The 12,665-nt window shown below is 42.8% G+C and overlaps 1 protein-coding gene across 1 annotated transcript; it reads right to left on the bottom strand.

Moving 5' to 3' along the window:
* Nucleotides 1-293: 293 nt before the first annotated feature.
* Nucleotides 294-11,328, bottom strand: GABRD (gamma-aminobutyric acid type A receptor subunit delta). Its single transcript, XM_065649936.1, has 9 exons — nucleotides 11,261-11,328; nucleotides 7,035-7,147; nucleotides 6,622-6,689; nucleotides 5,091-5,311; nucleotides 4,228-4,310; nucleotides 2,918-3,055; nucleotides 1,854-2,009; nucleotides 1,062-1,273; nucleotides 294-593 (listed from the first exon to the last, which is right to left on the bottom strand). The coding sequence occupies exons 1-9, from the start codon at nucleotides 11,326-11,328 to the stop codon at nucleotides 294-296; spliced, it is 1,359 nt and encodes a 452-aa protein (XP_065506008.1).
* Between the last annotated feature and the right edge of the window lie 1,337 nt (nucleotides 11,329-12,665).

Below are 12,665 nucleotides of genomic sequence, written 5' to 3'. Positions count from 1 at the left end.
CAGATTTAAACTGCTGCAACTATGTACACGTGAAAAATTGTCTCATGGTAATACAAGAAATAAGGAGCTGGGATTGTTTGGCAGAGCACAGTTACTACTGTACCAAATCAGATCAGTCGTAAATTGTTGCTTTTAGTAGGAATCTATCGTAGGACTTTCTTGACTTCATAAATGTCTCGAGCTCATTGGAAAATATTTTGAGAAGAGATGGATCGATACAGTTTCAGCAAGAGCTTTTTAGTTTGTAGGTATTGTTCAATTCATAGCTCTTCTTCACATGATTATTTTTTTTTTCACATTGTGTATGCAACCCAGTATATAACATTGACTGCTGCGAAGGCTGCTGGGAACACGGCTCGGGCATATATGTCGATGGTATCAGCATCAATGGGCTTAAAGAGTGACTTCAGACCACTCTTTTTATCCAGTTTCATTACTTGCTGATGTTTTGTCTCTCCAGTTTCTATTTCTATTGTGCCATACGATCCAGGAAGGCTTCTAGGAATTCGGTGCTGCCGATTAGAAATGACCAGTTCCTGGTTCACACCAGCTATGGAAAGGGAAAACAGAACAATAGCATTCTTCACGTTTATCTGCAAAAGAAAGAAGAGAACCTATAATAGCAATTTATAGGGCAAAGGCAGCGTACTTCAGCCAGCCAGTCATGATATGGACGTCCCTACAGAAGCAACTCCAGGTTACCATAACTTACACTGAGGACTGGACAAATATCACAGGGTCTAAATATATTCTCAAGGTGTAAGATGTACAAATCTGGCTCAAGACAAACTTTGTCTCTCTTCTTACTCTCCGTTTCCTATCTTAAATACAGCAACAAACCATGTAGGCATATGTCACCCTTAGTGCTAACCATGCTGCACGGGGACATTAGCAGTTTTGTTTCGTTGCTCGTGATATTAATGTGACAAAAGAAGTAACTGGGAGTCTTTTTTTTTTTTTTTTTCCAAAAGGGACAGAATAATTTGCTTCCATAGTAGAAAAATCTCATAATGCAGGGCGATTGCTTTTGCAAAGTTATTCTCAGTATTACTCTTACTGACCTCTGCACTCTGCCTTCTCGCCTTTATCTTGTTCTTTTGCTTTTTCATGTAGTCAGCATTGAAATGTGCAAATGCATATTCTACCAGTGCCGCGAAGACAAACACGTAGCAAATCCAGAAGTAAACATCAAGTGCTTTGATGGCAGATGCTCGTGGAAGTGAAGATCGCGCACTGACCATCAGTGTAGTCATAGTAAGAACCGTAGTTATACCTGCAATGTAGTGTGAGGAAAAGGAATTTTGATTTCACAGTGTACTCTGTAATAAGTGTGTTTACTAATCTGAAGCTGAGGAAGATTTTCACAGTAGAAGCCCCTTAACAATGCAGCTTCTGACTTTCAAAACAGAGGAGCTTGTAAAAAACTGCACATTTGTACGGCTCTGGCAGCTTCAAATATGTTATCCTAGGTTTTATTCTAGGTCAGGACAAACAAAACCAGAAAATGGGACTTAATCCTCAAAAACATTTGCATCCAGACTTGCAACACTTACTCAGGCAAACAGATCCACAAGCTCTAGAAAAAGTTTTTTTGTCACTATCCCAGTTCCTTCAAATTAATTCTTTCACACACCAGCTTCACATTCACGATTGCTTTTAACCGTCCTTAGCTGGTTGGTTTCTGTTCCTTACTGAGGCAGCTGCTCTGATAGCATGACACAAATCAAAACATGAAGGAAATATTTTAAAGGACCTTCTATAAACATAGTATTCATAAATACATCTTCATGGATAACGATGATTATTAGAGACCGTAATTACAAGTTCAGCATGCCCTTCCCAAGCTGCTTTACCTAGTGACACTCGGGCGGGCACAGCCGACTGGCTGATCCAGAACGACACCCACGACATGGCCACTAGTAAGATAGAAGGAACATAAGACTGAATGATGTAAACTCCTCGATTTCGCCGAAGGTGGAAGTGAAGACTGAGCCTGGGGAACTGACCTGCTGGAAAAAACGGCAGACAAAGATTCTGACTCTGTGAATTACAGTTAAACTGATATTCAAAATAACATTTCCTATGATGACACAGATTTACATTCTTAAACATCTTTTGGACAAGAATCACAAAAATCTTCTTTGGCTGTTGCTCAATCAGTCTTCATAAAGCCTGCACCAGGCACTGCAGTTCTCAGCAGCACTGTTAGCTAAGAATAGGTCAAACGATTTGCCTCAGGTCATATCAATGCCAGATCTGAAAATAAAATCATGAGTCTTCTCAAATAACAGTATTGCTTCAAAATGTGTACTGTCTTATCATCTGCTGTAGAAAGTCCTCCAGATACTAAATTTAGACTTTTTAAAAGGCCAAGTTAATTTCAAACTCAAAAAAGAGCTTAGAGGAGATGTGCAGCATAAATGAGAATCTGAAAGAGGATGAAAAATCAGCAGGAAAGAAATGACTCCAATCTTTTACAAACATTGCAATAAACCCAAGGATACACATACACACCACTGACTGCTACTGGATAGAATTAGAATGACCTGACTCTACGTCATAAGCCTCATAACATCAGGGTTAATAGAAATTTTTCTTTACGTGAAGTTGCAAATTAGGTCAAGAAAATGTGAGCTACACCTCAAGTGCTTTTTATCAAGTGCCGTCTGGCTACTCCATGCAGTATTTTGTCAAACATACAGAGCTAAAGGGCACAATGTGCTACAGTGGCTACCTGAAGGCTCAGCAAAGGTTGACATTTTTTGCAAGCATAAGCTAAAGAAAACCCTTACCAGAAACCTGACCGATTCTTAAATTAGTTACTTAAGAAGAAGGATTTTCTATTATAGATATGGGAGGTTTCCCTATGCAGGAAAAAGTCAGATATTGCCCCTGAATTGAAGACAGATCCTGTTACCAGATTTGAAGTTCATCATTTCTGTTGTGAACTGATAACTGGTAATTGTGAACTGAGCAAGCTGCAGCTTATCCAGCCCGTGGATCTCCTCCTGGTTTTCTGACCAGTGGTAGACAATGTCCTCTGAAGAGTAGCCATCTGCCAAAAGAAAGCTGAATAAATATGAAGTTTGAAGAAGAAATTAAGAACTTCCAGGACTCATCATGGAAGTCCTCTAATTCCTCTGCTACGCTGATTTTTACCGGTCCCATTGCAAACATGCTGAGATTCAGTCTGGATAACTCACTGGCCTGGCAACACCAATGCTGCCAGCGTCACACTGGGGTGGGCTTCCTGCAGGGACAATAATCCAAGTTGATTCACACTGACTTGCAATATGTGGTATGGAACAATGCGTTTCAGTGCCATGAGAAGTATTCAAATTATCTCTCAAAAAGCTCATTCGTATACTCACTTAAGTAACTGCTACTGTAGCACTCAGACTAGCCTACTTACCCCTGCCCTGTGCTTGGATCTCAGAGTCACAGAAATTTGTTTGTAAAAGAAAATTACTACTAAATCTAATTTATCTATGCCTTTCCTACTGAAGACAGATCAGAGTGTAGTTCTGTACTGCAAGTCTATCTCCAGGTTCACAAACTGATTTTATAAGTTCTCTGTACCAGTCAGGCAGTGATGCTTATGGGAATCATATGCTGACCATAGCTAAACTACAGCTTGGACAAAAAATTAATTCATTCTTTTGTGAGTACAAAGGAATTTAAGCCAACCCGTGCAGTATTCTGATTTCTGGGTAATGCACACAGGAATGCCTAGGCAAGTGAAACAGCTATGTAAGAGTTAGTCACAATGGCATTCATTAAAAGTAGGGAATTCTTTCCTTTTCCTCCTTTCTCATAATGAAAAAATAGCACATCAAATTTTGCCTGTGAGCTTCTCTGCTTATTCTCACTGGATTTGATGGAAACCTCAGTAATGCCAGTGACTGTCACAACTGCACAAGGTTTCACATGAAGCAGAAAGTCCCAGATATTTGTCAGCAGGACTATGGGTTGTTCATCTTCACTAAATCAAATCTTACAGTTTTGAATTGGATCAGAGCTGAACTGGTACTGAAAAGTCCATCGTCTAATGACCAGCACAGAGAATAAAGGGATTCATGTTTGTACCATTTGTTTCTAAATCCTAAGGCACCCCTTAGACGATCGACTAAGGCAGAATCATTCCAGCAAACTCCAGCAAGCTCAGTACCAGAAATGCAGGCTTTAAACAAAATGCAAATGAAATAAAAGACTATACTCAGCCCTTACAGCTCTCCAAATCCAACATGCACTCCTGCTCATCCATGGGATACTTGGAAAGGTCCATGTCACAGGCCACTGTTGAGGTAATCCTGTTCCAAGCAACAGGAACACCCATTAGTTGCATTCAGATAGAGCCTTTCCTCACAGCTCAAAGACTAAATGGAAAACTTCGAAACCTTAGTGCTAATACAGGGAACTGTTTACAAAATCCTTATGGCTATTGGCTTTGCTAAGTCTGTGGGGAACCCAAAGGTGGGGAAAAAATTAAGAAAGGTCAGATGATTTGTCATATGTCAGAGGACACTTCAGCTATAATACTTCTGCTGATAAAAAGGAATTTCTGAGTCAAATCTACCCCCACTGTCCCCAAAATCACTACCAATACCTTCAAGGTGACTTTGGACTTACAATGTCAGAGATGCGCATTCGTTATTTTTTAGAACATTACACAATTAACTTTAAATATAGTTACTGAGTTTTAGCCAGAGCACTCTTCCAAAGTGAGGAAATGCTACTTTCTCTGAAATCAGGCTCAAACTTCCCTTGGAAAATGGTGAGAGTGGAGAACAGGATCTTTGGTCTGTATTCAGCACCTCTTTGCCTGTGACCAAACAGTTATGAGATGCTTATCTCCTATTAAGGACATTCTGAACGTGATCAGTGATTATGCAGTGGAAAATGTGCCAAAGATACCTCCCTGGCAGTGTAATCCTTGTAAAGCAAAGGGATCTCTGGTAGGAGTCACCAGTACTTTCTTCCATTTTAAATTAATAATTATTTTAGGAAATCATCCTAGGAAAACTGAGTGATTACTTTACAGTCTGTAAGTTAATCCATGGTGGGTTATACTTGCACTCTTTCTCCCTCACCTGATGCTGTATAAAATGACTCCATCTGGCTGGAGCCTGATGAGTTTGTTTTCCACAGTCACGTCGTGGAACCAGGCAGACTTGGCGTTTACTATGAAAGTATCTGGCAACCAGAGCTTGTCCACAAAGCGGCTGTCCAAGCCCAGAGTTTCGTTGGTGTGGTTGTAAGACAGACGGTCGTCTCGCCAGCTCTGGTGCAAAAATACTGTCATGGTATATTCCTATGACAAGAGAAATCCCAATTAGAAAGAGACGCTAAACAAACATAATGATATCACCTTGAGCCGTGGTAAAAAAATCACTCTATTAGCCTAGAAATGTATTATTTTTATACTCAGTCCACCATAGAGCTGCCCAAGCATTTTAATTTCTGTCATGTACTTCTACCACAGATAAACCCAAGATATCAAAAAGTGATTCGGTGTCGGTGTTAAATATAACACGTTGCAAGAGTTGCGTCTGTCTTAATGAAGAAAATCAGTTTATCTCCACAAAGATGATTAAGGGAGTGGAGCATCTCCCTTATGAGGAAAGGCCGAGGGAGCTGGATCTCTTTAGCTTGGAGAAGAGGAGACTGAGGGGTGACCTCATCAATGTTTATAAATATATAAAGGGTGGGTGTCACGAGGATGGAGCCAGGCTCTTCTCGGTGACAACCAACAGTAAGACAAGGGGTAATGGGTTCAAGCTGGAACACAAGAGGTTCCACTTAAACTTGAGAAGAAACTTCTTCTCAGTGAGGTTAACGGAACACTGGAACAGGCTGCCCAGGGGAGTTGTGGATTCTCCTCCTCTGGAGACATTCAAAACCCGCCTGGACACCTTCCTGTGTAACCTCACCTAGGTGTTCCTGCCCTGGCAGGGGGATTGGACTAGATGATCTTTTGAGGTCCCTTCCAATCCCTAACATTCTGTGATTCTGTGATTCTGCGAAGTGCAAATTTTGTTTTTGAAGGGTTTTTAAACTGAAACTGAAGAATCAGGTGAAGTTATGCACCTGTAAGGAAGGGAAAGCATGGACAGAAAGTCAAAATTTTGGTTTTAAAAGTAAATCTTTTGTGTTTCAGAGATGCAGTTAATTCGTGGCTATGCTTGCTTATGTGACTCATAAATTGCTGTACTCCACCGCTTTACTGAGAGGTCTTTACACAAAAAAAGGGAGCATCTCACAACCAATCATTCCCTCAGCTTCTTTTTGGAAGTGTCTGTGGTGGAGAGGAATTTGAACAGAAGTTGGAGTTAATGCTTAAAATTAGACTTTCTGTTAGTAAGTGCCGAACTGACCCAACCTTGCAAACTGCAGAAAGAAATTGCAGTGACATATATGGTTGGATTCTTGTAATCGCCCATGTGTGCCAGAAGAGACTCTGCCTGTGTCTTAAGACACATTATTTGTTCTTCGCAGTATCTTCTCCTGGCATTTCTCCACTCCAAACATGCTGGGGATAAACTGCCTCTCTGATTAGTGTTCTACACCCCCTGTCACTGCAGGACACACGGTCACAACCTGGTAGTTTAACTGCTAACGTACCATGTTCACCTCAGAGATGTGGTCGATGCTGGCTACTTCAATGGCAAGAGCAACATTCACAGGAGGACCTGAGAAAAAATGGTTGAATGGCGTGATTTACATCATGATAGTACCTCTAAAAATATAGATGACTCAAGACTGTTAATTCTTTCATGCAGAGTGAATTCATAAAAGTATTTTCTGTGATAAAGTACACTTTCCAAGTAAAATCTACCTCAGTGAAAGAGATTTAAATCTTTTACAGATCGCATCCTCTTTTTTCAAGATCAAGCAAATTGTTGATTGTTATTATTTCCAGTATGCAAGCAATAGACAACCACAACATTTTAATGATGTAGAGGATGAAGGTCACATAAACATCAGAGGGCAGAATGATTGTAAGAAACAAGGAGACATCACTCTCAAAGTCTCACCTCCAATCCCAGGCCTGAAATTACGTGCATACCCTTTCATTAAATCATCCAGGTTGGGTAACCAGGATATTTCGATGTTGGAACCTATGTAATCTCCAATGTCATTCATAGCTCTAGGTAAAGAGAATAAGTATCTTTTAAAACTTGGCCATGTTTACAGACAGAAAAATAACAGAAAATGGAAGAATGCCATGGATATTTATGAGTACTCAGCCTGAGAAAAATATTAAAAACAAATTCTGCTTCTCCCCTTTCGACAATGGCTGTTGCTACTTGTGTGTATCAAGAACTCATTCCCAGACAACTGACTTGCTATAAAGAAGTCACGTCACTGTAAGAACTGCCAGGAGCCTCATCTTTTTTGAAGAAGCATTTCCAGCACACAGCAGTTATCCTCTGTCAGGATTCTATTTTGAGGGCATTAAGGAGAGCCATATTGCTAAAAGGAAGTTAAAATTATGAGAGCTGGGTTAAAAACTGTGGGCTGTAGCTTGCCATGTGTTTTAAGCAGATTACCATCTAGAGGGAGTTTTACTTAAATATCCATGACACAATTAAAATGAATCTTGCTTCTATTATTAATAAAGCCCTAGGGTCAGATCATCAGTGTAACAAATGTGTTGAAGTTAGCAGAGCTATATGCACTTGATACCAGTGGGAGTTACTGAAGTATTACAGCTGAATTAATTTTATGGCTAGGTTTGCTTTGTTGGTGTTTATACTACTGGTTCACTTTTAAAATTCTTTGAAATGGGTGATGAAATGACTCTTACTGAGTTACTGCCATTGCTCACACTAGCGGAGTGCTCACAGAATGGCTTCTAGATACTCAAAGAGAATATGTGCGTTGCAATAACCTACCGTTTCATTTACAAACAGTTATCATTTGGCTACCAAAAGCTTTTGCTAATATTAGGCTTTTTTAACCCAGATGGTTAAGGGACTGGAGCATCTCTCGTATGAGGAATAGCTGGGAGAGCTGGGACTGTTCAGCCTGGAGAAGGGAAGGCTCAGGGGATCTTATCACTGGCTAGAAATCCCTGGAGGGAGAGTGCAGAGAAGGCAGAGCCAGGGTCTTCGCACTGGTGCCCAGCGACAGGACCAGAGGCCAAGGGCACAAACTGGAACCCAGCAGGTTCTGCTTGAACAGCAGGAAACACTTTTTTCCTGGGAGGGTGACTGAGCACTGGGGCAGGGCACTGAGAGAGGTTGTGCTCTCCTCTGGTGATATTCAAATAGAATAGCAGCGCGCAGTCAAAAATGATGACTTTGGAAAGTAGATCTTTTTTGTCACGGCATTTTACAGACCAGGTTGTGATAATATTGCTTTTGCTCAGCAGCACAAAAACCTCAGCAGCATCTTTAAGTCCGTGGCCAATGAGATCCTGATTTTAGGTCACATTTGTAGGGAGGGTGCACCGACTTTTTGACAAATACGTATGGCAGTAAGATGTGGAAAAGCACTTTTTTGCATCTCCTGTTTCTTCTTTAAATCTGCTAACTTGATTCTTTTTGGAACTGTGGCATAGTTGTTCTATGAATCCTTTAACGTGGTGGATGGAAATACCAGTTTGCCTGATACTGAGAACTGGGATGGAGTACATTTCGTCTTCTTTGAGATAATCTTTCGGGGGCAAATGTCCCAGATGTCATTGCCACTAAAGAAAACCTTTTCTTGAGAAAAAGACAAGGGATCTCCTGCAAGGTCAGGGAACAATCTGGCCCCTGTCAAACTCCAGGATTATCCAGAGCACTATGTGTGTCCTTCCCATCTGCCATTCCTGACTCTAAGTGAAGCTCACTGTAAATATGTTTTGTATTTTTAAATGTAATTGAAAAAGCATTAGGCTTAAGTCATGGTAACCTTTTGAATATAAAAGCCCTTATTTCCTCTCTCTGAGTTTTAAGCTACAGAAAATAGACTGCTTTTTGCATATATTCACATGTTAAACCTGCTCTGTTTCCATGAATAGAAGTAAAAGGCTGAGGGAGAGACACAACAGAAGGACAATTCTGTGCAAACATATAAGCGTCATTTAACATAGTAGAACCTTAAATACAAAAGATACATCTGTTTTTAGTTAGACGATTAAAATCTCATTCAGTAAAGAGTTACAAAGTACGGACATACATCCCCAAACTCCTATCAATAGTACTCTTTCTCTTTGCAAATGAAGAAATATTTCCCAAAGTGTATTTCGGCAGACAATCTCATTCACTATGACACATTTATTATTGCAGCATCCACAGTGTATCAAACTCTGATAAAATAGTGGAAGCTGCAGTCTTTGCCCCAAAGAGCCGTCAATCACAGAAATGCCCAATTTCTTGCTACTAATCACTGCCCCAAACAGAGCAGACAATACTGCTTTTTAATCATGTTTACCTGACAACAGCGCTGGCATAGTTAGGATGTGCTGACCTGGTTGAATCTGGCTCATTCACTTTAATCAAAGAGCACACACGACAGAGAAATTCTTCAAACACAATTCCAAAGCACTCTGAACAGGATATTCAAAAATGCTCTGAGGAAACAGGCCACACGTATTCCTCACTTCCTTCCTCCACCAAACCTCAACATTATTTTAATCAGTACTTTTGTCTTTGGGAAGTCTGATGTCACAGCACTGAGCTCAGAACTCACTGAAGTGTTCTTCCTTTATGAACTGTGTCTTTGCTCACACCTGTCAATGGACACTCCATAGAACTCATGAGCACTGAGTGCTGTTGATTGACCTCTGTCATTGTAACCGGGGATCACATCACATTTGGAAAAGAAAATCAGAGCAACAAAATGTAGCTAGTGGAAGTCTTGCCCATTATTATAAAACCACAGTATTAATGAGATAGTGCTCTTCATAAAAGCATCCCGTACCAAATAATGATATGTAATACTGTATTACAGAACTCTGAGGAAGGGAGTTAATGTGCTTCCTGGGCCCTTACAAGGGGAATCAGGCTGACTCTTCCTTAAAATTCTTTTTTTTCTTCTTTTGCACTCAACCACCACTTTTCAACCATAATACTTAACGCTAGCCCAAGCTCAGCTAGAGAAACAGGATCATTGAAACTATGGGCAAGACCCTGATGCCCTTAGGTCACAAGCAGCATTTTCTCTGCCTTCTCTGTAGTACTGGATTGATTCAGAGCAGGAGGGTGTCAGGATCTGACCCTGCACAACAGATTCAAGGTCACAGGATAAATTGTTATGTCAGCCCTGAATAACAGCAGTTGACTTGACACTTGCTCTAATGCAAGATCCTTTTCCTTCCCAGAGAAAAAAAATCAGATCTCACTAATTAATTCCAAAAACTATAACAGCAATGTTATGTCTTACTACCATTATCACTTTGTTTCTTACACTCCCCTGAAGCTGTTGATGATGTCTCTACAGTAGAGGTAGGAAGCCCCCTTTAATCCCACAGCCATTTCTGCTCTGGGCGATGCAGGCATGTTTTTACAGGCAGCAAGTTCTTTTTTACTCCCCCTTCTATTTTCATTGCGTAATCATGGCAAGCTTTCTCCACATCCAGCCTCCAGATCTGGAGAGAATATACAGAGAATATAGCTGGTTGCCTAGCTAACACCTTCAGAATAGATGTGACTGAGAACTGCAAACACAGATCTTTACCATTTATTATTTTAAGAAATGGTTGGTGTTCTTTGAATGCTTTTTCTAAGACCTCTGCCAGTCTTTTCCTCTTATCTCAAGTTCAGGAGACTTAATGAACCCGTTAGAAAGGAATGTCTGTATTTGGGGTTTTTAATTGTGCCTGTGGAGGCCCTAAGCAAAGATGTTCAGTTAGTGCCCCACTGCTTGGGCTGGGTTTATGGAAGAGTTTCATGTTAAGCAGGCCCCCTACAGAGCTGTTTAGGGGGCCTGGGATGTGCAGTGCGTTACAAGAAGTGATTGCCCCTGATTTGCAGCAAATGCCCTCGGGAGAAGCTTCCACAGGCACCCTGGTAAAAACGCACCCCTTGATTAACCCAAGAAACTGCTGCTCAGCTGGCAGAAGTGCATCCTCAGCTAGAAAAAAAGAAGGAAGAGAAAAAAATGGGGTACGTTGAGGAAACTCTTCAGTCAAGTCCCGTTTTTCTAAACACTCACTTGAGCAGTCACAGCTGTAAACGGAGAACATCTCAGAGTGGGAGTGGGAAATATGGGCTCCAGGCACACGGGAAGGAGGGAAGGCCAGGCTAAGCAAGAATGATAAGGTGTTACTTACCTGATACACCTGTGCTGTTGGGTGCACAGCAGAACCAAGGCAGGAAAAACCCAGGTGAGAAATTCCATTTTAATCCCATTTAGTAGCAAGTGGCAAACATAACCCAGGTCTCCCGGCTCTCGTGGCAGCTCCGAAGCTCCAATAGTGTTGCCATCCTTGCTTGCTGTGCGAAGTTGAAGCTTAGTTTGAAGCAAGGGCTGGTTGCTCGGCAGCAGCAGCCCCCACGGGCTCTCCCGGAGCAGGCAGGGGCCGGGCAGGGGCTGCTCCTCGGCGGGAGCGGCGGCTCCTCTGCCCGCTCTGCCGCCTCACTCGCCCCCGGCCCCGCTGCCCGGCTCGGGCATCGCTCCCTGCGAGCCTGCCTGCCGAAAATAACCTCCGAAATGAGAGATTAATCCCACCGAGCGCGGGGGGGAGCAAACTAAAAGTGCTCCGGAGATACTAGTCATGTCCTGTGCAGATAATCACAGGAAGGAGGAGGAAGAGAGGGAGGAGGAGAGAGATGCAGCCCGAGCGAAGGGCAGAGGCGGCTTGGCCATGGAGCGCGGCGGTCCGGAGTGAGCGCGGAGTGAGATGAAGAGCAGGTTGAGCCGCCAAAGAGAAGGGCACGGAAACGGCAGGAACCGAGAGCCCTTGTGTGCGGGGAGCACGCTGTCACCTCCCGCTGTCACCTCCCGCTGCCACCTCCCGCTGCCACCGCCCCCCGGTCCGCCCCGAATCCCGGCGGCACAGCCCGGGGAGCGCAGCTGCAGCCCGGCTGCTCAGCCTGCGGGGGAGGAGGGAGCAGGAACGGGGGGATCTGGGGAGGGGAAACTGCCGCCTCTTCGCTTCTGAAAAGCTGTCCCAGGCTGGCGGTACAAACCCCAAAGGGGCAGAGCCACCGTTTGACAAACTTCTGCCTCGTCGCTCTCAGATTCCGAAGGGGCTTCTGTGAAGCGAAACGCTTCAGGTTCCTCCAGAGAGCTGGAACCGCCTTTGGATGCTCGTCCCGCGGGCAGCACGGCCGCGCTCGGCAGCGTTTCCCTGCACGTTTCCAGCTTTGGTGCCTTGCAGACTCGGGGAGCTCTGCTCGCTCGGGCCGGTGACCAGCGCAGGGGACAGCCCGGCCCCAGGCTCTTCGGGAGTTTGCTTTCATCTTTACTCGCAGGTTAAACTCGGGTTGCTCCTCTATTGTCGCTCTTCTCTCCTCCTTCACCTCCTCTGCTTCTTGGTGCCGTTCAATCCAGAAAGACAATTTCTAAAACCAACCCACAAAGGAAACATTGTGAAGGAGACTTTTTAAAGAAATTGTATCATAAAGCAAACATGGATGTGTAGATACCTTAGCAAACAAAAGGATGTACCTGGGGTAAAGTGTCTGATTTATCTTTTTGTATGCTTAATTTTGTACTATTATTTAATACTAATA

The sequence above is a fragment of the Caloenas nicobarica genome, chromosome 22 (genome assembly GCF_036013445.1).
Source record: "Caloenas nicobarica isolate bCalNic1 chromosome 22, bCalNic1.hap1, whole genome shotgun sequence".
NCBI lineage: Eukaryota > Metazoa > Chordata > Aves > Columbiformes > Columbidae > Caloenas > Caloenas nicobarica.
Note: the sequence above shows the minus strand (reverse complement) of the source record. Positions and strands in the feature narration are given on the sequence as shown.

Bases quoted from the DNA above. Each gene is read 5' to 3' on its own strand.
- GABRD (XM_065649936.1), bottom strand. From the start codon at position 11,328: ATGGAATTTCTCACCTGGGTTTTTCCTGCCTTGGTTCTGCTGTGCACC. The intron at 7,148-11,260 runs GTAAGTAACACC...CTCTTTACCTAG, and splicing joins CAACAGCACAGGTGTATCAG to AGCTATGAATGACATTGGAG. The intron at 1,274-1,853 runs GTAAAGCAGCTT...ACTACATTGCAG, and splicing joins GCCCGCCCGAGTGTCACTAG to GTATAACTACGGTTCTTACT.